This window comes from Carassius auratus, chromosome 35, assembly GCF_003368295.1.
Source record: "Carassius auratus strain Wakin chromosome 35, ASM336829v1, whole genome shotgun sequence".
Lineage (NCBI taxonomy): Eukaryota > Metazoa > Chordata > Actinopteri > Cypriniformes > Cyprinidae > Carassius > Carassius auratus.
Genome location: NC_039277.1, coordinates 10,119,267 through 10,145,685, shown reverse-complemented (window position 1 = coordinate 10,145,685; position 26,419 = coordinate 10,119,267). Strand labels below are relative to the sequence as shown.

The window sequence follows — 26,419 nt, the reverse complement described above, 5'->3', positions numbered from 1 at the left end:
GCGCAGTGTTAGTCTGGAGTATTGCTCACAGCTTGTCTCATATTGTTTTACAGGCAAGGTTACTGAGTCAGTGATAAGACTGAGTCGCAGAGGCCGGTTAGTCAGTCTGACCTTGCAGTGTGAGCTGAGAAAGTGCAGGCTAGGGGTCAACACATCCCCTGTCTTTTGATTCAGAAACGCAAGTGGAGTTAATTCTGTTCTCATTCTTCTGGAACTCAGAATGTAAAACATGCACGACAGAAACAAAATAATCCAGCTGCCTAAAATTCTTCAAAGAATGAAGAATTAATAATGTTATTGTTTGTGTATGATGCACTCACACACACACACACACACATCCCATAGGCGTAATGGTTTTTATACTGTAAAAACTGTATATTCTATGGCACTACACCAACCCTACACCTAACCCTCACAGGAAACCGTGCATTTTTACTTTCTCAAAAAAACTAATTCTGTATGATTTATAAGTGTTTTGCAAAGTGGGGACATGGTTATGTCCTCATAAGTCACCCTCTCCTTGTAATACCTGTGTCATACCCATGTCATTATATAGAGTTGTGTCCTGATATGTCACAAAAGCAAGAACACACACACACACACACACACACTTTTTGTATATATATATATGCTGTCTGTACATATATATATTGTGAGGCCAATTACAACTCTGGACTGTTCAGTCTCTTTGTAGTATAGTAATGCGTTATACAATTGTGGGAAGGGAACAGTAAATGATGAGAAGGGGTTGGAATGCAATTGACATTCCCATCCTGGCCCCATGAACTACAATTAACGGTCAGCCCCAGATCTGACATCCCTCTGTGCAGTAAATACTCTAGAAGGGTGGATCTCCATGTTCAGACAAAGAAGGATTAGTGTGGAGTGTGGGTGGAGCAGAATTTGCTGTAGGTGGAGCTCTTGTGTTGGAGTTGGATGTCAGAATGTTTTCCACCTGCTTGTAGAGGACAGGACAGCTGTCTTTGTGCGGGTGTGTGTCAAATTGTGCGCTTCTCAGAGACTGAGCTTTTTTTAGTCCACAAATGCATTTATAGTGTGGAACCCCAATTAAAACACTAGTAGCACTTCTTATAAGATAAATGTAATTGCATTCAGGTGTAATTGATTTTATATTTAATGGCAGAACGATATAAACCGGGCTAATCGAGATGCATGTTCCTGTTGTAGAGCTTTGTTTCTATTGCATATTGTATAGAAGTCTTCCTCCACATCCACAAATGACTTCAGATGCGGTTCATCGTATATAACAGTGTAGCATACTCTCCGTCAAGCATGAGAACAAGCATTTCTCCTAACAATATCTCTGGCTTGGCTTTCACTTCCTTTCTCCTTTGCACTGCTCTCCCTCCCTCGCTCGCTCGCTCACTCCCTCCCTCCTGCAGTCTACCGCAGGCCCTCCATCTCTGTGGTCTGTCAGCATGCTTTTTCATTTGGCTTGTTGCTACAGGGGGCTCGGCGCTGGCAGATTACAACTCACCAGCCAGTCATTTTCGATTTATCTGAGCTCTCTGTGCCCGCACCTCCCTCCCCCGCGCCTCGCTCTCAATCCTCACGCACACACATACAGCCATTTGTCAGACCCTCCTTCCATTTCTCTCCTCCTCCACCTCCTCCCTCCCATCCTCCCGTTTTCGATTGGCACAAGAATTTCGCTCGCGAGCTCAGAGACAAAAAAGAAATATTGTGTCAGGGGAAGCGTTTGAGTTGGAGGAGGCAGCCAGGGTTGTGTTATTACTTAGGGCTCTGCCACCACCGATGACCCCAGAGAGTGGAGAGTATCGATCGCTTGTCACTCAAAGCATTCAGCAGATTGCATTGACAAAGCTTGTCGAGGCCTTTAATAGCAAGGTTAGCAGCCCTGGCAGAGGCCCAGGAGAAAAGTCTAACTGAGCCCCATTACACGGTGGCTTTTAACCAGTCCCCCCGGCCCACCGAGTGGATTGATAACAGTAAGGAAGTAATTTTAGTCTCATAATTGCTTTCCTCTGGTTGACATTTGTGGCCCTAAGAGCCTGTAAAGAAAATAATAACAATAAAAAAGGAAAGCCTGTCATGGGCAGACAGAGACGATGAAGGTTGGCATTGTCTGGCAACAAAGGAACAGAAATGTTTGACTGAAAAACTATTCAAAAGCAGGGTTGCTTAGATAACTAGCCGACTAAATTATAGGAATAATGCAAGGGAGACTTCAGGTTCACATGATCTTAATTGGGTGTGTTAGGGCACATTTATATAAGACACATCCATATTATATATAATATTATACGTACATTACTGTTCAAAACTTTGGTGGTGTTAAGATTTTCTAAGAAGTGTCGAATTTTAAAGAAGTGTTGTATGCTTGCCAAAACGGCATGTTTTTAGTTTGAACATATTTTCAAATGTAATTTATTCCTTTGATGCAAAACTGAATTTTATGCAGTCATTACTTCAGTCTTCATTTTAACCTGATACTCCAGAAATCATTCTAATATAATTATTTACTGCTTAATAAGCATTATTATCAAGATTGAAAAGAGCTGCTTAATGCAACAAATAAACTGTTGTTTTCTGTCATTCTGGTTGTAATTTCGCACTTGAATATTCATGTGACACAAAACAGCAGCATAACTATGAAGCACGAAGAAATGGGGCCAAGGCAAGAAGTGCTCTTGGGAATGCTGTAATTTGTAGCTGACACAGGTGGGACGGTCTGTCCCCAGCCCTGGTTTCCTCTCTGTCTGTGATGTAGGTGGTGACAGGTCTGAGAGCAGGAAGCTATTTTAAACAGCGTGTAAATCGTAAACTCTGAAACACACACTGATCACCTGTGTCCCACATTCCCAGAATGGCCCACCCAGATCTTTGAGTTATAATACGCCTTATCTTTAAGGCAACTGTAAAATAAAATAAAATAAAAAACTGCACCTGAAGAAATTAATGGTGTATGATGCTTAAAGAATTTTTCATCAAAACAGATCAGGGCCTCATACATAACTCATGCATGTTTTCCCATAATAAAGTCTGCGCAAACCACAGAATTCATAAATAGTATCACACACACACACACACATATATATGTATATGTGTGTATATATATATATATATATATATATATATATATATATATATATATAAACATTAATGGCAAGAAGTAAAACCACACAATATTTTCACAATCTTTTATCAAAATGTATTGACTTTCACTGCTTCTAGAAGTGTTTTTCAGTTGAAGTTGATTTTAGTTCTTTTTATGTTTTTGTAATCATTATTACTATTATTATTATTTGTTTTATATGATCTATGTCAAGCTCTGTAGTTGTCTTTTTATTATTTCCAGTGTAGTCGTTTTTATTATTTATTTTTTAAACGAAATAGATTATTAATAGATGTCAATTTTAGTATATGTGCATCTTTAGTCTTCGTAATTCAATCAAATCTTTTCAAATGAAGTCATTACTTCCTGCTAAACAATCTTTCATTTGGAAAGTTGTAACATGACGTTAAATGTGTTGGGAAAAGGTTATTATTGTCCTTACAATACAGCTAAAATCATAGAATGGCTTTGTTTTGCATAATGAGTATGTTTTATGTTTTCATATAAGTGCTTTATGCATTTAACCTGTGCTTTTACACATCACAGACCCACATCTACTGTCAGGCTAGTGGCTCTTATCTAGCTCTGTTGAACTGTGATTATATACGGAATGTGAATGTTATTGTGTCAGTTAGTCAAACACATCATTTTACTGCTAAAAATGTATCGTTCTCCCCTACATGTCTTTTATACTTACAGTATTGTTCAAAATAATAGCAGTACAATGTGACTAACCAGAATAATCAAGGTTTTTCGTATATTTTTTTATTGCTACGTGGCAAACAAGTTACCAGTAGGTTCAGTAGATTGTCAGAAAACAAATGAGACCCAGCATTCATGATATGCACGCTCTTAAGGCTGTGCAATTGGGCAATTAGTTGAATTAGTTGAAAGGGGTGTGTTCAAAAAAATAGCAGTGTGGCATTCAATCACTGAGGTCATCAATTTTGTGAAGAAACAGGTGTGAATCAGGTGGCCCCTATTTAAGGATGAAGCCAAAACTTGTTGAACATGCATTTGAAAGCTGAGGAAAATGGGTCGTTCAAGACATTGTTCAGAAGAACAGCGTACTTTGATTAAAAAGTTGATTAGAGAGGGGAAAACCTATAAAGAGGTGCAAAAAATGATAGGCTGTTCAGCTAAAATGATCTCCAATGCCTTAAAATGGAGAGCAAAACCAGAGAGACGTGGAAGAAAACGGAAGACAACCATCAAAATGGATAGAAGAATAACCAGAATGGCAAAGGCTCAGCCAATGATCACCTCCAGGATGATCAAAGACAGTCTGGAGTTACCTGTAAGTACTGTGACAGTTAGAAGACGTCTGTGTGAAGCTAATCTATTTTCAAGAATCCCCCGCAAAGTCCCTCTGTTAAAAAAAAGGCATGTGCAGAAGAGGTTACAATTTGCCAAAGAACACATCAACTGGCCTAAAGAGAAATGGAGGAACATTTTGTGGACTGATGAGAGTAAAATTGTTCTTTTTGGGTCCAAGGGCCACAGGCAGTTTGTGAGACGACCCCCAAACTCTGAATTCAAGCCACAGTACACAGTGAAGACAGTGAAGCATGGAGGTGCAAGCATCATGATATGGGCATGTTTCTCCTACTATGGTGTTGGGCCTATTTATCGCATACCAGGGATCATGGATCAGTTTGCATATGTTAAAATACTTGAAGAGGTCATGTTGCCCTATGCTGAAGAGGACATGCCCTTGAAATGGTTGTTTCAACAAGACAATGACCCAAAACACACTAGTAAACGGGCAAAGTCTTGGTTCCAAACCAAAAAAATTAATGTTATGGAGTGGCCAGCCCAATCTCCAGACCTTAATCCAATTGAGAACTTGTGGGGTGATATCAAAAATGCTGTTTCTGAAGCAAAACCAAGAAATGTGAATGAATTGTGGAATGTTGTTAAAGAATCATGGAGTGGAATAACAGCTGAGAGGTGCCACAAGTTGGTTGACTCCATGCCACACAGATGTCAAGCAGTTTTAAAAAACTGTGGTCATACAACTAATTATTAGTTTAGTGATTCACAGGATTGCTAAATCCCAGAAAAAAAAAAATGTTTGTACAAAATAGTTTTGAGTTTGTACAGTCAAAGGTAGACACTGCTATTTTTTTGAACACACCCCTTTCAACTAATTGCCCAATTGCACAGCCTTAAGAGCGTGCATATCATGAATGCTGGGTCTTGTTTGTTTTCTGACAATCTACTGAACCTACTGGTAACTTGTTTGCCACGTAGCAATAAAAAATATACTAAAAACCTTGATTATTCTGGTTAGTCACATTGTACTGCTATTATTTTGAACAATACTGTATATACTGGAGAGATGGAATGAAATGGAGACAAACTTTGAAAATAAACTGGATCTGGATTGGAACAAACTAGGCCACGGCTCCAGCAGTAAGAAAGATATTTTGATGCAACATGACTTGTGTAATAATTCACCGTTTTGTTTCAAGCTGTGTCGTTTTAACTTAAACTCTCCATTATCCATTTCCATTGGTTTGTTTAGCATGCTAATGCTCAGCTAGAGATTTCTGCATGTACTGTATGTATGGGCTGTTAGGTGACACTCTGGTCCTGACCTGTTTACATCCACCAATGTAAATGGCTATAAAGAATGTATAATGTATATATAGAAACCGACTAATAAACAGCATTCCTCCCGGGCACTTTCATCATAGACAGATGGATAAAAAAAGTGTCCTTAACCACACTAGATACCCCTGTTTATCATATTACTGCCACACATGAGCCGCGCGTATGTCTTGACCCGGTGTTAAGTGTCTGCGCTAAATTTCATTGCTTCCATCTACTGGAAGGCTTGCCAATATACTGGCAGTGAATTCCTAGAGGAAAATAAATGGCAATAAAAAAGAGGAATGAGAGCCCCTGCAAGCTGAGAAGAGAGGAGATTTTTTTCCTTCTCTTTTATCGAGGCTGGCCGGTGTTGGGGGATGTGACTTGGCACCGTGAGCGAGGCTTAGTGAGATGGCGAGCCGAAAGCTGATAGCTGTGTTACAACTACAGCCGGATCGCAGAGGCCTGGGAAGGTAATTAATTGCACACAAATTTCTTTGATGAAATGTTATGTAGTGATAAGCACTTGGCCTGCTAGTTTAAATTCTCTGGCTCCTCTCTGACGGTCTGCCCTCTACGCATCTGCTGCATTCTGGGAAATATTTACTAGGCTTCCAAGACCCAGTTCTTTTGCTTCATTTCTGCCAACACAACACAATGAAGTTCAAAATTCTAAATACAGGGCGAACACATGTAAAACATACATACAGAAAATTCCTTCAAGTAAATATACACCACATTGTGCCTTATTTTTATGGGTATTTTAGCGTTTTACCTACTTAGTTAATTTATTTACTTTTCAAACTTTATATATTTATTTATTTAGAATGTTTCTTTCTTTTTCTTTCTTGTTTCATCTTAGTTTTTGAATCCTTATTTTATATTTTCTTTTTTTCTTATTTTGTCTATTTATTTATATTTATTTTTCTTTTATTATTTATTATTTATTTTCCTATTTTATTTATCTTATCTATTTTATCTATGCATTTGTTATTATATCATTTTTTTTATTTATTATTATTTTCTTATTTTATTTTAATTTATTTCTTTTTAAATTTGTTTTTTCTTGTCATGTTTTTATATTCATTCTTGTGCTTTTAAATAGCGTGTTGACTGTTTTCTGTTTTAGTAGCTAGACAGTTTGCATGGGAAAAACATCTTATGTGAATACTTGCCCAAACAACGGGGTTCTGTCAGGGTCTTGCAAACCGATTCCTAGACTAGTTGCGTCTGTCCAGTATATGTGTGGTGTTCACAGCCTGACGACCTCATCTTTTATTGTTATTCTGAGCACCATAACTAGCTGTTCACATATGATCTAAGAGAATTGAAGTCTCCGGTCGCTCATAATGTCCCACTTCCCTCCTCTGCTCTTCAGTTCATTATTAAATCTGGGAATTGTCCCAAAATATCAGTATGCAGGAGCGTCACATTATAGAGCCATTTGTAGAAGTTGAACTGGAGTACTGCTGAGCACAAGCAGAGGGTGGATGTTAAAAGCATATTGATTTCTCTATAATGTCATTGTACATCACTAAGTTTTGTTCTCGATGCAACAGCTAAAGTGAGTAAACGCTGCTATTTCTGTGAGTTATGAAGTTTAAACTGCACTCTGCCCTGTTTTTACTCCCTGTCCACCTCTTCCTCTCTTTTTTCACTCCATCTATCTCTCTTTTCTTTCTACCTTCAAGGTTCATTTACCCTCAGGCCTCTGTTGAGAGACTCTGGCTCTCTTTTGCTTCTTAAAAGCATCTGCATTCTCACACAGGTGGAATGAAAGGCAGGTTAAAGCTAATGGAAATCGTCAGTTAGGATCCCTTCTGCCATCATGACATCAGCGCCTGACAAGGTCACCAAAGGTCGTCGCGTCTCACTTGAGCTTAGCGACAGCGAAGAGGGGAGCCTTGGAAAATTTCCATGGCAGTTGCACCTTGGGGAACGGGAGACGCTGATGAAAGCTGCAATATTCCCGCAAAATTGATTCTGCTGACATTTAGGATGTGATGTCACTCAACGAAATTGAGGCTTTGGGGGAATGTAGATGCCGAATGTAGCTTTGACGGAGGGAGGTGGCCAATATAACCCAGAGTCTTTGTGAGGACAGGGTCATCTAGTATAAACGTGACGATGTGTGAGTGGAAGCGCGCCGCAGTACGTACTCAGGCGTAATGTTAGCCTAAATAAACAGCCACACAGGCCTTTTAGCCTCTGAGTCCTGATCCCTGTTGACGGGCTGCTACTTTAGATCGGATGCGATACAGGCAGCTTGTCTGCGGCGGTTTAGAGCCCCAGCCCTCAGAGCTGAGGAGGTCATAGCAGGGCCATGTTGGTTTGCCGGGTGACACAGTTGCTGTCTAAGCAATGACGGAACATTTGCAGCCATGCCGCACCAGCTATGATGGCCCCTGCATCCTTCTGTCAAGCGCTGTTGTCTTTGGTGTGAGCTCACTCAGGTTAACTGCTCACAGCGCTATCCAACTACTGCTGGCTGCCAGAAAACCAGACCGCTCAGATGGAGGTCCAGGAAGCTCATGCAGGGTCTTTTAATTCACTAATTGGGAACAAAGTCAAAAGCTCTGTGTTTTCTGACCTATTTACAGACTTGTGTTTCAGCAATATGCCCTGAGAGTTATGGGGCAAGAAATCGAACTGTGATTCTTCTTTCTAAATAAATATTTTAATAAGTTATTTTTTTTTTTTTTACTGGGATTGTTTTTAGCCAAATAATTTGTGAATTTTATTACAATGACTATAAAATAAGAATAATTTAATATTTTATTATTACAAATGTAAAACAAATTAATAAAAATATTATTGTAATATTTCACTGAAAAATAAAACAATATTTATATTATATGTTATTTAAATATACAATTAATAATAATAATTTTAAATAGTAAATTAAACATAAATTGTTAAAATAATTGTGAATTGTCTTAATTTCTACGTTTTCAAACATCAAACCATCAAGCTTTTATTTTAGCGGAAAATTCCAAGGAGATTAGACATTAGCGATGATTCAGGTGCAGGTTATTTTCCCACATGCATGTTATAAGCAACCCAAACTCAGAGCAGATGCAAAGATGAGTTTGTGTGGATCACAAGTTGCCACACTTCACACGCAGTGCAAATTCTTTATTAAACGCTTTTGCAATTTGATAATCACACTCAGCCATGTTCATCATTTTTGGAGGGGTTTTGTTTTGTTTTTTATTGTGCAGCCTTACATGAAGATGTGAGAGTTACAGTTATTACTAAAGTCTAAAGTCAGATGATTTCACAATATATTTTATTTATCAATCAATCTCATTTGATATTAGATATGTAAAAACATTCTTCAAAATATCTTCTTTTGTTTTGCACAGATAAAAGCAAGTCAAAGAGGTTTGGAATGACATGAGGGTGAATCTTCATTTTTGGGTAAACTTAAGATGAAGGCTAGAGTATTTAACATCGTCTGCTGAAGGTTAACCAGCATTGACTCATATAGACCAGACCCTTGTCACCTCCACAAGGACCAGGATAATTCTTCCTCTACGGGCCGCCGTCTGCTCCAGTGTTAAAACAGGCGTTATATTGTGCTGAAAAGAAAGCAGAGAGGGAGATATTTAAAGTGTAGTCATTGGAAACCCAGGGATTTGACTCTGCAGAAGGAAAATAGACAATTTATTACAAGCAGCCTTGCACACTAGTGGATTATCTATAAAACTTTCATGGCTGTCCCTCGGTGGCAGGCAACTGTAAAACTTCCTGAATGAGGGACTTGTTAATTTACTTGTTAAAGCAAATTAAACATTTATAAGCGCTTTTAGGTAAATGAGATCCTCTTTCATTGGCGCTCTAGTGGGATTCTCACTCTCCTTTTTCAGCTCCTTGGAGGACAGGTTAGCTGTGCTGAAACCACATTGTTCCAGGTTTTATTACTGTCGAGCTCCACAGCTGCTGTAGTGCGTAACTAAGGAAGAACAGAAGCCAATAGCAACAGAATCCCAAGGGCTTCCACTGGAAGCGAAGGGTCAGTCGAGCTGTTCAAAGCAGGGGTTTAGATGAAAAGGGGTTTGTGGGGTTTGCGAACGGTGCCGTTTAAAAGGCCAGTGCGGCGGAGTCGGTCTTTGTGTTTTACTGCATCGGGTTGTGGGCCAAGCCTCTGGGAATTGTTCAATAGACTTGTAAAATTTTATCATAACAGCGCCAAGCACTTTTCAGCAAGTGGGCTAAGGACATAATTGACTACATGTGCTAACGATAATCCTATAAAAGCTTCAAAAGCCATTTTAAGAGTCTAGTCAGGATTTCAAAGGATGCTAACCCCCGTTACTCAAGCTTTGTTTCAACCTCTGAGGAACCTCTTAATTTCTACCAAAACTGTACTGTTTAGTGCTTCCAGTGGGTTCTTTTTTCTCGAATATGCTTAGCAAAACACACCATCTCCTTATACCATCAGACTTTTGATAACTTTGAATGGATGCTCATCTAAGCTCTCGCCTTAAGCTGCTCTGTTCTCCTTTTTAAAAGTACTTCCATCCCGATATAAACTGATATTGCTTTTACAAGCAAGCTCTTAATGCATGTCCGTATTATTTCAGATTGAGGCACCATTCTCCAGGAGTGCCATTGAAATCCACCGCTCCCACTTTCACATTTTAAGGGCCATTACAACTGTCTGTTATATGGAAACTTCTGAGCTATGGTGCTCAATGTCTTCGAGAGAGTCCCTATAAAACATATTTAGGCTGATGGACTGTTGTAGCAGCGCTCGTAATGGATGTGTAGCTTCGGTGCGACCGCCAGGGTGAGATCGCAGTAAATTCAAATAAAAAGTCTTGTTGTATGGCAGAATTTGCTCGCAAAGCGCTGGTGTGAATTAATGTGCCTTTCTATCAGTATAATGCAGTCAAAATCTGTTATGCTTGACCTCCTCCTGCACAATGTTGGAAACAAACTACCTTCGTTTTCTCACAGATGGACTCGCTAAGTGCAATGTGATTACAGCGCTATAAAATTGTGCTATCTATAAAACAACCATTGACGACTGACTTTCTTTTCGTGGGCGATCACGAGAGCCGGGTTAACGCGTACAGGTCTCTTTGACCTTTTTATGGTGAAGGCAAATTGAAGGCTCTTTCCATTACTGCCTCACATCAAATCTTGGCAGCATAAATTAATTTTTAATAGCGTTGAGGCTTTTGTGCCAGGGAATCATGCTGACTGCTTATTGAAAACAGTTGTTAATTCTATACTTCAGTAAACTCAGACGGGGGAGGGACGAATCAGCCCTAACAGGGAACAGATTGAGGCAAAACAAGAAGTTACTGTGTTGAAATTAATGGCAGATGCACTTACTGGTAGTTTAAATGTTTCATTAGATGCTAATGTCTTACTGTGTTTTTAATTGTTGAGGAATTAGTTGCTGGAATATGAAAACCATCTGTTTGTTATCTTCCTGGAGGGGGAATCTTTACTCAGGCTCTGCTCTCGGGGTTGTTAAAGGAGTTTATCCTTATGGTGCAACCTGGTGGAGCTGTCAGTCTTCATTAACGTCATTATGATTGCATAAGAAAGACTGCGAAAACCCACAGACGCCCGTCTGCGCACACACACACTCACTCATAAACAACGATTTTATGTACACACTCACATGCTCATACCTATGGGAGATGCTTGCTTTCCAAACAAAGATCATTTTTACAAGAAACTGCATTAAGTTTGTTATGACAGTTGATCTAGCGAGCAGTGGTAGGTAACGATCATATGCCAAAACCGAGCAGAATAGAGCCAGAATGAGCATGGGAGCAATAAAAATGAATACAATAGATATCATACTTTACATGTCTAGACTTCAGACTAATTTTAGAGTTGGCAAGATAACCTATTAAAGCTTAAAAGGGGAGTAATGGACGATGTGTGGACAGAGGTTTATAGACAGAACTGCTTGAGCTTTCTGTTTTATTGACTGTGGGTGGAAACCCGATTGGCACTGAACTTTTTGATGTTGGTAATTTATCACGGCTACCCAAATTGCACTTTTTAGTTTAACGCCTCTATTAATCGAATCTCTTCAAAAATTACTCCGAGAGCTCATGAGAGGTGTCCCGCATGCCTGCAGGTAAAAGTACATGTTCATTTTTCAAAGGTTATTTAAGAGGCATGAAGTGGTATTGAAAGGGGGAAACTAATAACAAATCTACACATTGCTTTGTAATTTGTATTATCCTAGTAAAAGGTGTACCTGCTTAACTGGTTAAATGTAGATGTACTTTCTGAGTATAATAGCTTTGTTAATCGTTGATTTAATCTCAACTCAGAGTAAATAAATACGCACCTTTCTTACATCGACATTTGCATTATTAACTGCTTCCTGGTAGTAATTTGTTTAGATATGCTGAAGAAGCAGAAGCTGTCATCCTGAGTACAAAACTTCATGCATCATGGCCTGCATCATGCAAAAATTCCTTTCACTTTTCTCAAGTCTATTTTTAATCTTCACCTAAATGTTGAACATTGCTGCAGGCTAAGAGAGCCATATAATGAATAATATTACTATAAATGCCCAGGATTTTAACGCCCAGTCTCTATATCAGCTTCTTGTCACTTGAACTAGCCAATACTGATCTAAAACTTGTTTATGTAAATGTTTATCAGGAGCTCTTAAGTAGTGTAAGCTTTCTGCCCAGAATCACTTATTGAAAATTAATACCAGCTGTTGCCAAGTTTGTGCTGAAATAAATGCTTGAAGTTGGTTAAATGAAAATCAAATAAACATGCACAAACATGCTCTCTCTAAAATAAATGTTTTGAATAAATCTAATAAAAACAAACAGGCTTATACAAAATGCTATCCTTATTAGATCATGAGCTTAAAAGCTTAGAGAAATTAAATGGGATATTAAATACAGAATTATTTTTTTTTACATTTATATTTAACCAGGTGTATTTGATTAGATTATTATTCATTGTCCTTTTGTTATTTTATTTAACAATTTATTATTAATTTAGTTTATTTGTATGTGTGTTTCCGTATGTTTTTATTTATTTCTTTTTTCAGGAATGCTGGTAATATTATATCCTCTTTTATATGTTTCTATTGATCTTAAATTAGCAAAATACCAATTTAAATTGAGAATAAAGTGTGGAAAATATGAAAACATGTAGTACTTCTAATGCCATCACACTGAGATATTTGAAATTTGAATTATGAACCACTTTTTTAAATGAGCTTTAAATCTCATAGACTCCAAGGATGTTTTAGAGGATTATCAGCCAAATTTGTTAAGTGCTGATCGACTGGATTATACCTGCACTTTACCGAGTCTCTCGTCTGAGATGCGTTATGCAGTCTAAATGAAGGCAGAACAGTCTTTGACCTTGACTGGATGATACACTTCCCTTGAGGTGAAGTTTAGATGAAGTTAATGAGGCAGCTAATTGAAAATGAGATGTAGATGTATATAAGAAATGTAGTCATTCAGTGCATTGCTTCTCAACAACGTACATAAAAAATGCACCTAGATGACCTGTCTAACTTCAGACTCTACAGTTCCTTGTCCTCCTTTTTGTCATTGCCAGCTCTCACTCGCTCTCTAACTGAGCAGTGCGGGCCTCTTATCACATTGGTAGAAGCAAGCGTCACTGCCTGGAGTCACTGAGCTCTCCCTCTGAGAGAGATCCTTTCACATAGCTAATGGCTACAGAAAAGGAACAGTTTCATTTTAATTATGTGCTTTACTCAAGGGCCTTCTTCCCCGCAGTCCCTTATCCCTCCTTTAACAACCCACAGCCTGCACCAGTGAAAAGAGATATTCTCCAACCCTCATCTTATTTTCCTCTGCCGTCCCGCTGCTTTTGTCAGGCACTATTGCAAAGGATCTGTTTTTATTTTCCTACGTGATGGGGAAGCATGAAAGAGCGAGTGAGGCAGAGAAAGAGAGAATGTCTGGGAGGGAAAGATAGGAAAAGAAATGAGCGGGCCGATCTATCGCTGTATCTCTGTAAACACCCCCCAGTGCGCCGTGACCTACTCTGCTTTTTCCATTAAGTGACACTGCAGTCATTTACTACTCATCTCAACTCATAAAACAGGCTTTTTATGTGCGGAGAGGTGAAGGCGGCGGGTTTTGGCAGGGCGAGGGGTACGGAAACAACCGTCTGAATGGCGATGCTTCAGAAGCCGTAAATCGCAGACCTTGACAACTGTTGCTGGGTCCCAGGAGTATGGCATTGTTCTCCAGACTTTAGTGGGGCTCAGATGTTCTGCTCTTGTTCTTTATGATTTCTAGTCTGCCAAAGCACACCTGCTTTGAATCTCTGGTTCTTGCATGGGGAGAGTGGCTTACTGAATGGAAAATGGCTTTTGATGTGGTTCGGTTGTGTTTTATTTCTCATTGTCTTAAGATTGAAATGAAGTCAGGCTTCAGAGGCTGAAATCACATGGATGTCAGTGGCCAGAGCCAAACAGGTTGATGATGACACAGAAAAGGCATTTCTTTGTGATGCATCTATTAACAAAGCTTTATTTAGTTATTTATTTAATGTTTGCTTGCTTGATTTTTATTTTTTCGCTTTTTATTTTGTAGAACAGTGGAGGGAAATCCATTTCTTAAGAACATAGCAGTTACTTATATGTCAGGAGCTGCACATTACTCTTTGTGCAAAGCTCTCTTATATTTATTAAAACTGTGAGTCATGAAAATGACATTATATAGGACCTTTATACAGTGTGTGGTATTGTAAAGACTGTAAGTCTTTCCTCTACAGCATCATTTTCATCAATTCAATATGGCGTCTAACCTGACTAAAGTCTGTTGCTGCTGTAAATCAAGCTTTGCCATCATAGGAATCAATTGCATGGTAAAATATATTACAATAAATTTACAACAATATTACTGTTTTTTGCTACAGACAGATGTGCAGCTTTGGTGAGCATAACAGACTCAACTTTTGAACAGTAGTGTCATCCAGGAGCTGCCTATAACTGAGCCGTTTCCATCGGTTTTGTGTTCTGGGACCTATCCAAATATAATCTATTTAGTTACAAGGCTCTTAAAAGAGAGTATTCTAAGTATTCTGATCCTGGGAGCATCAGTATTAGCTCTTCTCTGGCCAGTATGTTTTATCGTCATTTAGTGGCTTTTCTCTTCTTGCTGGATCTAACTGTAAATTTTTTGCTGTCTTTGTGTTTTCCAGCTGAAGCCAGGCCAGAACAACTGTAAAGAGAGCGATAGCGAGAGCGTGAGTGGAGAATCCAAACCCTCCATCCGGAGCAGCTCCAGAGATAGACTGACAGACGTGAGTCCAATCAAACCTGTGAATCATTCGCCATACTTAAAAAAAAAACTACATTTAAATTTTTTACAACTCAATTTTTCTATAATTCTCACATAGAGGATTTTTTGGAAATGTGTTTTCCATGCTTGGAAGAGTCATGTAATTTCTATTATATGTGTGTGTGTGTGTGTGTGTGTGTGTGTGTGTGCGGTGTGTGCGTGTGTGTGCGTGCGTGCGTGCGTGACCCTGGACCACAAAACCAGTCTTAATTTGCTGGGATATATTCTTAGCCATAACCAAAAAACACATTGTATGGGTCAAAATTATCCTTTTTTACATTTATGCCAATAATCATTAGGATATTACTGTAAGTAGAGATCATGTTCCATGGAGATATTTTTTTAATTTCCTACTGTAAATATATAAAAATGTAATTTTTTATTAGTAATATGCATTGCAAGAATTAATTTGGACAGTTTTAAAGGCGATTTTCTCAGTATTTTGAATTTTGTGCACCATCAGATTCCTTATTTTCAATAGTTGTATTTCAAACAAATATTGTCTGATCCTAATAAACCATACATCAATGGAAAGCTTATTTATTCGGCTTTCAGATGATGTATAAATCTAAATTTAGACAAATTTACACTTAAGACTGGTTTTATAATGGTCACAAATAATATGCAAAATGCTTCAGAACTGGCATTTAGTTTAGAAGTTCCCCATTGCTTTTGTTATTAGATACTGCTTGAATGTTTGAGCAACCAGAAAATATATTTTTAACTCCTATTGTCCCCTACAATAACTGTCGTGACACCTGATCATTATCAGTCAGTTGGTGGCTTTTCTTCTCTGACTTGTTCTTAAGAGCAACCAGGTTCAATATTTAGACAGTGTTTTATAGGTTCTCTTATCCACTCCATTGGTCTAAACTGACAAGGCCCAGTGCCAACAGGAACAATAGGAGTGTTTTAAGAGCTGAGCTCTTCTTGAGCTCAGTGTGTGTGCTTGTGTTGTCAGGGTGTGAGGTAGAGGAGCGCGGAGGCTGTCTACACCCTCAGGCCTGCAGACTCTGGTATGTGTTTGTGCTCGGGTGGTGATAAGAACATCCTATTTACTCAGCTGGCAGCTTCAGTGGAGACTCAGGCTGAAGCGTGACTGTGCTTATACACCGTAGAAGTGGAGACGACAGGAAGTAACATGGTGAAAAATGTACCAGCGACCATGATTGGACATCAGTGATCTACTATAAAAACACATGGCACATATATAAAGCACTGGAATTCTAAATCTACTAGGTCAATATCAAAATGTGAAAGCAAGATGATTTGCCATTAGTGTGTTACATTTGTTCAAACTTTGCATTGTAATGTTGCATGTTGTATTTTTTTTCAGCCCTTGCATGACAATAATTATCGCCTTTTCAAAATTGTACTATCACATATTCTACACACAAACAGCCATATATAACCCTCTTGTAGTAGTATTCAACCATGTAAAGGCAGTCTATACAGTTTACATTGTACTGAAAGTTATGTTATCCTTGTTTATTGGTCCTTATACACAGGCTCATGTGGAAGCTCAGGCAGTCTGGTGCAGGCCCTGTTCAAACCTCAAGCCTTGGCTCCCGCAGTGGAGATGTGAGAGTGTGAGTGTGTGCCGGTGCTATCAGATATCGGGCGTAATTAGAGCTGTCAGCTGGAGGGCGAGGCGAGTCGTCGAACAGACACGGCAGAACGAGTTGAGCGCGACCGCTCCTGCGTGTAGCTATAGGATGCTTGGCCAGGCATGAAATGAAATAAGTAATTTGATGTTGACATCAGAAATTGAAATGATACCCCTCGTCAGGGAAGAGAGAGAAGCATTAGAGGGGGGCCCGGAGAAGGGAAGGGAGATAGGAAAAGAAGAACTGTAAGTGGAATAGGGGAAACAGATAAAGTTAGAGATTAAACAAAAGATCAAAGTTTTTATTGGACAGGTAAAAACAACCCACAAAGATACGCAGAATGTGTTGTGTGTGAAGATTAAAAAATGACATTTTTGGGTGAACTATACTTCAAGAGTCAAGTAAAAACCAAGTTAAAAATAGAATAATAAACAATTCATGTATTATTTAATGAATTAATAAGAACAGTATTATTTCTGTATTTTTTAATTATATTTTTGTATGTGTATTATCTTAATTCTAACTGAAATGTTAGCAATAGAATAAGATGAACACATTACTTTTTTTATTTTGACAATGGCTGTGAGGGATTAAATTATGGTCTATTCAACGTCATTCCTTTTTTATTAATTATTATTTAACTGACAAAAAAAATTGACAAATAGAACTAGTAGTACAAAGAAACTAGGATAGAAAATTACTTGGTAACTTAAACCTTCTTGTTCCTCCCAGCCTCATTTGCATTCTCATCAAACTAATGTGGCTATTTTTTTTTATTTTTTTTTGGTAAATCCATTTCTCTGTTACCGAATATTTTGAAACCCTTGAGTATTCTAAACAGGAAGTGCTGAAAGGTGCTGGAGATATTCTAAGGGTCACATACAAAGTAGAACACCCCAGTCCTGAGGGGGTGGCCACTAGCCACATAGTTCAGACCAACATAGAGGTACTAGATAACAGATATGGAGAGCAGAGCCTACATTTTGGCACAGGATTGCAGGTATTGTGCATACTTTCACTTGGAAATTCCCACAAACATTTACTTACTATAGGATGAAGTTCCATGAATCCACACATATAAACAGATGAAATCAGTAATTCTACATCATTCTGCTGGACTTTAATTTAAAAAACAGCATCAGTGATTAAATGCTACTCGCTCTCTCTCTCAATGTGACATGCAGATGGCTTTACATTGCTATACAAACACAGAATCAATGAAGATTCCTACTTTACCACGTTATATTCTGTATAAAGGATGCTCTACCAGTGCAAATTATTAGTTGGATAATAAAAAGTTTTTTAGTAAACACATCAAAATTACACAGGCAGCACACACTCACACTGATAGAAGATGATCACCCGCCTACACATCTTAAGGGTGTAAAATATTAATTCTACTGTAAGTTGTCCGTCTAGCTGCATTTTGATGTCAAGATCATCAGAATAAGCGTTCAATTCCTTGAATAGTGAAAATTTGGCCTGTTGGTGAGATTTACTGAACAACACAAAATTTGATATGACTGGACTTTAGTTTGCGAGTTTTGTTTTTAATTGAATTCAATTACATTATAACTGTCACCTTGCTATAGAGACTTGCACGATCGCAGGACCCATCGCAGCACAGTGCGGCGCGGGACAACACTTGTGTACCATCAAATATTCATGATGGTACACCATTTTCATAAAAGTGAAGCGAAACGAAGGGAAAGCTTGAATTGGGATTCTGAGGAGTAATTTTTGTTCTTGTTATAGACTGTTTGGAAGAGTGCTAATGATGTCTTCTCTCTCGTACTCCTTTCCGCTGCACTGATGAAAATAAATGAGAGAGACAGCACCTGGTGTTGATCTTCTCTTGACAGAGAGGAAGCTGGGGTCAAAAGAGGTCACACAGGACATCTTGCTCTCTTTCCCCCCCTTTCTTTTCCTCTTTACCTCACCCTCTCTCCTCCCTCTCCTCTCTCCCCCTGTCCCCATGCACTGCCAACTCATTAAGCTACAAATGGTGCATCAACCTTGTTCTCGCCAGCGGTAACCCCAAACCTTGGATAAATTGGCAGGCTTGCTGTATTTGCTCCGAAGCCCCAGGTCCCCTTTCAGTCGTGTTTGAAGCCAGCATGGCAGCGCGGTTTCCCCAGGCAGGGTGGCTGGAGGCCAGGGCAAAGGGAAGAGGAGAAAAGGGGATGTGTGGAGGAGACAGGCGAATTAAACACACATGTGTTTAGTCTCTGCGGCAGGAGTGAAATGCCATCATTATCCAGCTGCCTATCAAATAAATTGGCAATTACAGAGCGCTGGATTCCAGTAAACAGCACATTAATGCTTTTCTTTTGGTGCACGTGTGTTTGCCGAGAGGGATGGGGGACGGACACATCGTGCCCCGTGAGCGTTTGGTGCCTTTGCCCACCCGTCACCATCTTGCTGATGAGAGACAAAGCAGAAGATGATAATGAGGTCAGTCCGAGCCAGCAACAAAACCAAACTAAAAGTCTTAAATATGACAGTTAATTTAACATCATCATCACTGCAGTGTCCCTCCTACAGAGGGACCTTCTTAAAGCAGCTCTTTATCTCTCATTACTGCCTGTTAATCTGACACAGAGAGGCACAGACAGACAGTAAAAAGAGACTGAGAGAAACTGATGACATTATCTGCACTATGGTCGCCATAGTGACAGTTCTCTGGGATTTCTGGGTAACATTTTATTGCTCATTCATCATTCAGTGTGGTCTTAACGGAGACAGGGCAATGAAATATTTACATTGAGGGTCAGGTGGTACAGTAGTTTGACCTGTTAGTGGTATGTCTTCGTGGGGGTCGGGTGTGTAGCGTTAATAAAATGCTCTCAACATGCACACATATACATAAGAGAAATCTGCAGATTTTCAGAATGAATAGATCTGAATAGATCTGAATTCAGCATTCAGATATAGATTCAGAATTACCATCAAAGCAGTACTATTCACACTAGAGGAGTCAAACCTGATTTTGAGTGTGAACAGAATCAGAATGTAGTTTCAGAATTCAGTTAGGATACAAGATGTAAATTCTTAATCATAATCTCAGCAGTGCCATTCATTATGGATTGAAAGATCTGATTTTAAGTCTGAAAGAACAAAAGAATTAAATTTAGATAAAGAATTCAGATCTTAATTCGGATTCAAAATCTCAGCTGTGCTTTTTGTAAGATGTGAGACAGATCTAATTTTGAGGTTGAAGAATCAAGAATGAAGAATTAAGGCGTGAAGTTTACGCCTTAATTCTTCATTCTTGATTCTTCAACCTTAAAATTAGATATAGATTCAGAATTACCATCAAAGTAATGTAAACGAACACATTCAGAAATGTAGTTGCGTTAAGGAATTTAGATACAAATGTGAGACAGGCTTGATTTTGGGTTTGAAGGAACAAAATCAGAATTCAGTTTGAATAACGAATTCAGGTATACATTCAGATTCATATTCTCAGTGCTATTCATAATAAGTGAGACAGAGCTAATTTTGAGGTTGAAGAATCAAAAGTAGAATTCATATTCAGAATTCAACCTTCTTAAACCTTTTACAGAATTCACATTTGTCTTTCCACGTGAGAAGCAATAATAGTCACTTCAAACACATTGCAGCTAGTTTATTTATGATTGTGTTTCCAGTACTTCATCTAAATGTTCTCTAAATGCAGTGTTATGAAAAATCTTTTTTTTTTTCGCTTTCAAACTCCCTGAATAGTTTGCAAGGATTTGTAGCCCTTTTACCATTCTGCAATAAACATTTGAATCCAGCGTTGTGGTTAGTGGCTGTAGATTATTAGTTCTGCCTGTGCTGGGAGATTTTTGTCATGTGGTAAAACAATCTCCACCCTGTAATTATGGCCACTGGAGCAGATTTCTATCATGTAATATAGATGACGTTTTTAATGATTGCTATTATTATTTGATTTCTTCAGGTTGTGGAAAGAGTTCGCAGTGTTTTGAGGAGAGGTCATATTACTGCCGGAGCTTTTGACCTGCGGTAAGCTATAGCTCTTTCGTGGCTGAAGTCAAACAGATTACATTAAAGTCAAACTTTCCGCTCTCTGTTTATCACGGATCCTCAAACCTCACTGCTAATTTTGATTATTCATCTACACCATTGTTATAATGAGGTCAGGGGCCCTTACATGCTGAGAAATGCCGACCAATTTGCTCCGATGTGGAAGTTGTAATTGCTCGCATCAATTATCTAGTAGTTATTTTGCCGTCTCCATTCGTCACTCCCATTCTCTCTCTCTCTCTCTCTCTCTCTCTCTCTCTCTCTCTCTCTCTCTCTCTCTCTCCTTCTCCCATTCACTCTAATTTGAGATGTTCCTTATTAGAGATGAGCATTTAGATGTAGCAGTGTGCACGGCACCTATAATTAGCTGATTATCATGGCAGGAATTAAAGTGTTTGAACAGGAGTTCGGAATTTATGTCTGTGTGTGTGGCAAAAAAAAAAAAAAGCATTTTGCTTATACATTTGTGCCAGTGTGACAGCATTTGAGGTTGTTTCTGCCTGTCTGGATGACAGCATGTTTAGAACTGTCCAAGTGTGGAACGGGATACGGAGTTTGTCTGAAGAACAGGAGTGGTTATGATTGCTTTATAGCTTAACAGCACTGCTCTAAATCAGCTGTCAGTCACTCTGACCCGAAACACAGCTGGTGACAGCACCTCAATAAACCTGCAACTTGTCCCTCTCTGCTTCGCTGTTATGCCAAAACTGACCAACACTGCACACACACACACTTATCTACATGGATTGGACGTTTTTTTTTTTTTTTACCCTCATCGTTCACATTTTAGCCCAACCAAGAGCTATGGGAATTATTTCAAAGAAAACATCAGATAAAAGTACATTTTAAAACATTTTAAAGTCATCCATATTAGGTGACTATATTAAGGACAGGAAATATGTACAGGATTTAGCGTATCAGGCCCGAACCAAAAAAATTGAAGATTCGATCAGGAGCATGGTTGAAACATGAGGAGCCGAATTCCTCAGAAAGGCAACAGGATGTTGTAAATCAATTCCTAGCTCCACAAGTCAGAAGCTTTAACATCAGAATTATTATAAACTTTAACATCAGATTTTTTGTTGTTGTTGTTATTCAATTTATATTGTGACCCCTATACAAATAAAGTTGTCTTAACTTTTGATTGCCTTTTTAATTCAGAGGTTTCAGAGTTCCAGATGTGAGTAAATCTTTGATAAATTATAATGTGAATTTCGCTTTGATACTAAATCTGAAGAAAAAAATATTTTAGAGTCTCATGGACGCTAAGGCATGATTATAGTCCGTACATCTTCCTCAATTCATCCACTATTGGCAGGTGTGAAGTTGAACCTGAGATTGTTTTTGTGTGAATGTGGCAGCAGATTTTAACAGACAGTGACAGGGTGATCTGGCTGCATCACAGCATGTTTGTATTGGGCTGTCAGAGTCTAACAGCTAACGGTCCATCATGGGCGATGAGGAGAGGGACAACAGGGATGAACATATCTACACATGTAGCCAGCACTTACCCATCAGGTCAGGAACCAATCAGAAGTTTCATAACCTCCAGAGAATTACGTCAACAGTGGCGAGTTTACGAACATTGTTATTTTTTTCTCCATTGTCAAATTTTTATTTCACTTTATTTTATACTTTCATTATTATTACTTTTTTACATTTTTATTTTATACTTTTTTTCTAATTATTTGTTTATTTATTTGGTTTAATTTGGATTGGTTTTTGGCTAGAGATTAGAGATTTAATAAAATGAAATGGAGTCTGACTTTAAACGTACAGAACATGACCTACAAGAACTCCATTGCTCAGTGTGCAAGTTTTCTGTCAGTTTTATGGAAGTCAGATTTGTATCTTCACTTTTAGCTTGAAATCTTGGTAATTTGACTTTATTAGTTTGATTTGGTTAACAGAGCGTCTGAACTAAAGCCATTTATCAGTGCCTTACCCTTGAATCCAGTCAAGCTCAGCATCATCCAGTCATTCACCAGCTAATCTTGTTCCATTTTCTACAATTTCCTCTCCTTTTACCCACAGACAAGGGGAAAAAAGACAAAAAGTGCTGGCAGGGACTAGATTGTATCTTTCTCTATGTCGTCTTTTCAGATCAGAGTGCATATTGTAATGTCATTGTCTTTTCCTCATTTTATTTATTTATTATTTTTTTCCATCAGAGATGGATAGCTTGGAGGAATCTCTCTCTTGCTGCCGTTCTCTCTCTACCTCCCTTTAGTGGTAAGGTCAGTTCATCATAGAGAGTTGAATAAGTGAAGCCTGAGGGAATCTTAACAAAGGTCTTGTTCTGATTGGATAATGACAGCACGGGGCCCAAGGAGCAAGAGAAATTGCTAGTTGCCATAGCAATAAGAGAGCAATGTGGGCACCATATTCTGAATGTGAAAGAATGCAGCAGAGAAAGAAAATATTTTTGACTCAGAGCCTGTATAAGAAGCATGTCTGTGTTTTGGTTGTATGACATTTTGAGCTAACAGCATACGGGTGCAATGCATCGGCATCCCTCACCCTCTGTGGAGCAAATGTCACTTGAGCAAAGTTGTCAAATGCATTGCTTTTACAGAAAATACCTTGACTATGAGCTAAAATAAACTCAACCTTGCCCACCAGGATACAGGCATCAGTCGCTTTCATAAACATCAGCACACTTCTCCTGAGCCTACAAATCACCCTGACCTAGAGCCTCCGTGTGTGTGTTTTCAACTGATCTGCCACGACCTTATTCCTCAAGCCTGTGTTGTAAATATACCAGACTTCTTTCTCTTCCTGCAATTTTTCCCCCTGCTTGTTTGACTTCCTCAGAGGCAACTCGTGTTTTCACTCCCTAATGATCCTTCCTTATGATGGATAGATACTGCCTTGCCCAGGCCAAGTAGTGCTTCCGTGTCTTCAGCAGACCCAGGTGCTGATGGAAAGCTGTGTGTGGTTCTCCAGTGATGAGAGAAGTTGGAAGAGAAGCTGGCTGGAAAGGCCTCATATTGTGAGGTTATAGGCTTGGTTACTCTCCATTTTTCTTCGCAGAGCATGGCCGAAACTATTCATTACTGCCAATCAAACCTCTTAATGTTGTGCTGGATTCGCTACATAGACTTTCAGCTTCTGCTGAACATATTATTACAAAAAATAAATCGATAAAACCAGTGTGACTCATGTCATGATTATACCACAGTTGAGTGATGTTGTTTGATGTATTGCGAGGTCCTAATAAATGTTATTTAAAAAGTTTTTACCAAGTAAAAAATAAAAAGAAGTGTTTTTATTAAACATTCATGTAGTGAATGTTTAGACATTGAAGACATTGGTGCTAGAAATGCCAAGGTAATGGGTTTGATTCCAAAGGTAATGTATATTTAAAGGGGTCATATGATGCGATTTCAAGTTTTCCTTTTATCTTTGGAGTGTTACAAGCTGTTCGTGCACAGATAAGATCCCTAAAGTTTCAAAGACTAAAGTCTCAAATCCAAAGAGATTTTCTTTATAAAATGTAAGACTCGACCACGCCTTCCTAAAACGCCTCGTTTAAACACGCCCCCACATGTCTACATCACTGTGTGGGAGGATTTGCGCAACACCTCCCAAATGTTCACAAAAGGAAAGAAAGCGTAACTTTTATTCTCGCTGTAGTATTGTTGCTGCCACTGCCATTTCGTTGAGGCGCTGTGCGTTTCGGTGTTAAAGCGAAAATATTTTTTTTGGCCTTCCAGAAGAGGACACAACTAGAAATCAGTGGTTAAGTTGTATTTACAGCAATGGTCCTTGGGAAACTTGAGATAGTAGGCTACAATGCCGTCTACACACAAAGGCTGTGGGGCAGTTCCAACTTTGCATCTCTTCACTGGTGTACACCAATTGGATATTGGAGTCTGAATGGCCATTATCTTTAGGAATTCCTGCTGTTCCGTCCTCCATAGGATTTTAATGTGTGAGTGTGTCTGCTGGGCTGCAGTGAGAATGTATATCACTTGGCTCTGAAATTGGCTTTTAACACACTGCAGGCATCACAGTTGCATTGTGCTCATTGAAGTTAAGTTAATGGACTGCACTGTGTTTTTCAGTCACTCACTATAAAGAATAAAAGTCTTCATGACTTCATTCAAAGCACAGAACTATATAATCAAAGGAAATTAGTAATTAAAGACATTTTTAGTTTAGTAAAAAAAAATGATTTATAAGAAATCACTCAATTTTATTGCCTTCGTGATTTAGTGTAACAACCACATGTTTTCCTCCTCATACTGTATGCAAAAGAAAAAAACACAAGATGGAATGTAAATGTAAAGTAGTTACTGGCTTTAGATTTTCATCCAGCAGTCATTTTTATTGGCATGTCAAGCCACGCAGGTGGTTGGGGAAACATAAATTGTTGCTGGGTGTTCTGAATCCAGCCAGGGTTCCAGAACAATCTGTCACGGTTGTGTTGAGATTTATGCTTGAGTGGAAGAGGCTAAGTACACACAGTGTGTTAAAGAGTCCTGTAAAGAACAAGCTATTAAAACATCCACCCAGAACTGACTTCCGAACCCTGAATGGAGCCATAGGATCACAAGGCTGAGAACATTTTTGTGCATTTTTGTAGTTTGTAATATTTAAAATGCAATAAAATATAAATATATAAAATATTTAATTGTGTTTAAATGTAAGATTCAGATCAAATTTCCTCTTAAAAATAGGGTTAAATCTTTAATATTTCTTACTGAACATCATAACATTTTTCACCTTTCTGTTTTTTTTATTAAAATTTGAATCTTAGATTTTTGAAACGCATGTCGCCATAGGCTAGTGGTTTGAAAAAAAAGCCACTTTTTCATAACATTGTGGAAGAAATATTATAATATATATGATATTATGATAGTCTTCAAATATTGTGTTGGACAATGAGGCGCCTTCAAAGTCAAAAAGGTTGAAAGCCTCCGTCATTGAGGCATTGTAGAGCGTTGACAGTAAGTTATGTGGAGAAGTGGGGGACGCTAGACTGAGCTATTTTGTGAGCCATATTCAAACTCATGTTGGCCGTATTAGCAACGAGTGCAACGTCTCTGATAACCTGTGCTCACAGCTATAAAAAAAAAAAAAACTTTTATCTGGTTGTTTTGCAATGCTTACAATCATGTCATTCTAGGCTTAACTTTGCTCAGGGTTGAGCTTATATTGTGCTTTGCATCAGCTCATGAGTGGCATGTGAAATACCTCTCTGACAGGCACTATTGTGCGCGGCTGTCTCTCTGCATCAGGGTTTATATGTTTAGTCCCCGTCAAGGCCTCGCTGCGGCTGAGAGGATTTCTCTGTGTATCGCATCACTTCTGTATCAGAAGCCACTGCAATTTCCTCCAAAACCTCAAAGCAAAAGGCAGGAGAAACCAAGTAAATAAATGTGAAGGTATATGAATATAGGAACACAACCCCCTGAAATTATAGTTGCAGAAAGATTATTCCAGAGACATTGTTCCCCCTAGTCATAGACTTAACTCAAATGTAGAGAGAGAGTGAAATTGCTAGAAGAAAGGCAAACAGAAAAGGTGGGAGTTCATGAGGAGAGAAATAACATTTTCATTTGTTTCGGGCCCTGTGGGAGAGAGAGGCCGTGCCAGTAAATAGATGCCGATATGAGAAATGATTTTCTTTTCCCTGATGGTGGATGTGGTTTTAAGGCACACTTATCCATCTGCAATCTAGATGTCAAACCCCAGGAATCCAGAATAGCAACACAGCGGTGTGATCGTAATGACACACGAATCTAACCTCACCACCCGTTTCT

General features: G+C 38.7%; 1 protein-coding gene across 6 annotated transcripts in view; it reads left to right on the top strand.

Annotated features, from left to right (window-relative positions):
- Positions 1–26,419, top strand: part of LOC113054345 (autism susceptibility gene 2 protein homolog) — a 306,067-nt gene that overhangs the window by 108,457 nt on the left and 171,191 nt on the right. For all 6 annotated transcript variants that reach the window (XM_026219827.1, XM_026219826.1, XM_026219828.1 and 3 more), the window contains one exon: positions 14,876–14,977. In XM_026219827.1, coding sequence (XP_026075612.1) covers positions 14,876–14,977 — 102 coding nt within the window. The remainder of the gene's footprint in view (positions 1–14,875; positions 14,978–26,419) is intronic.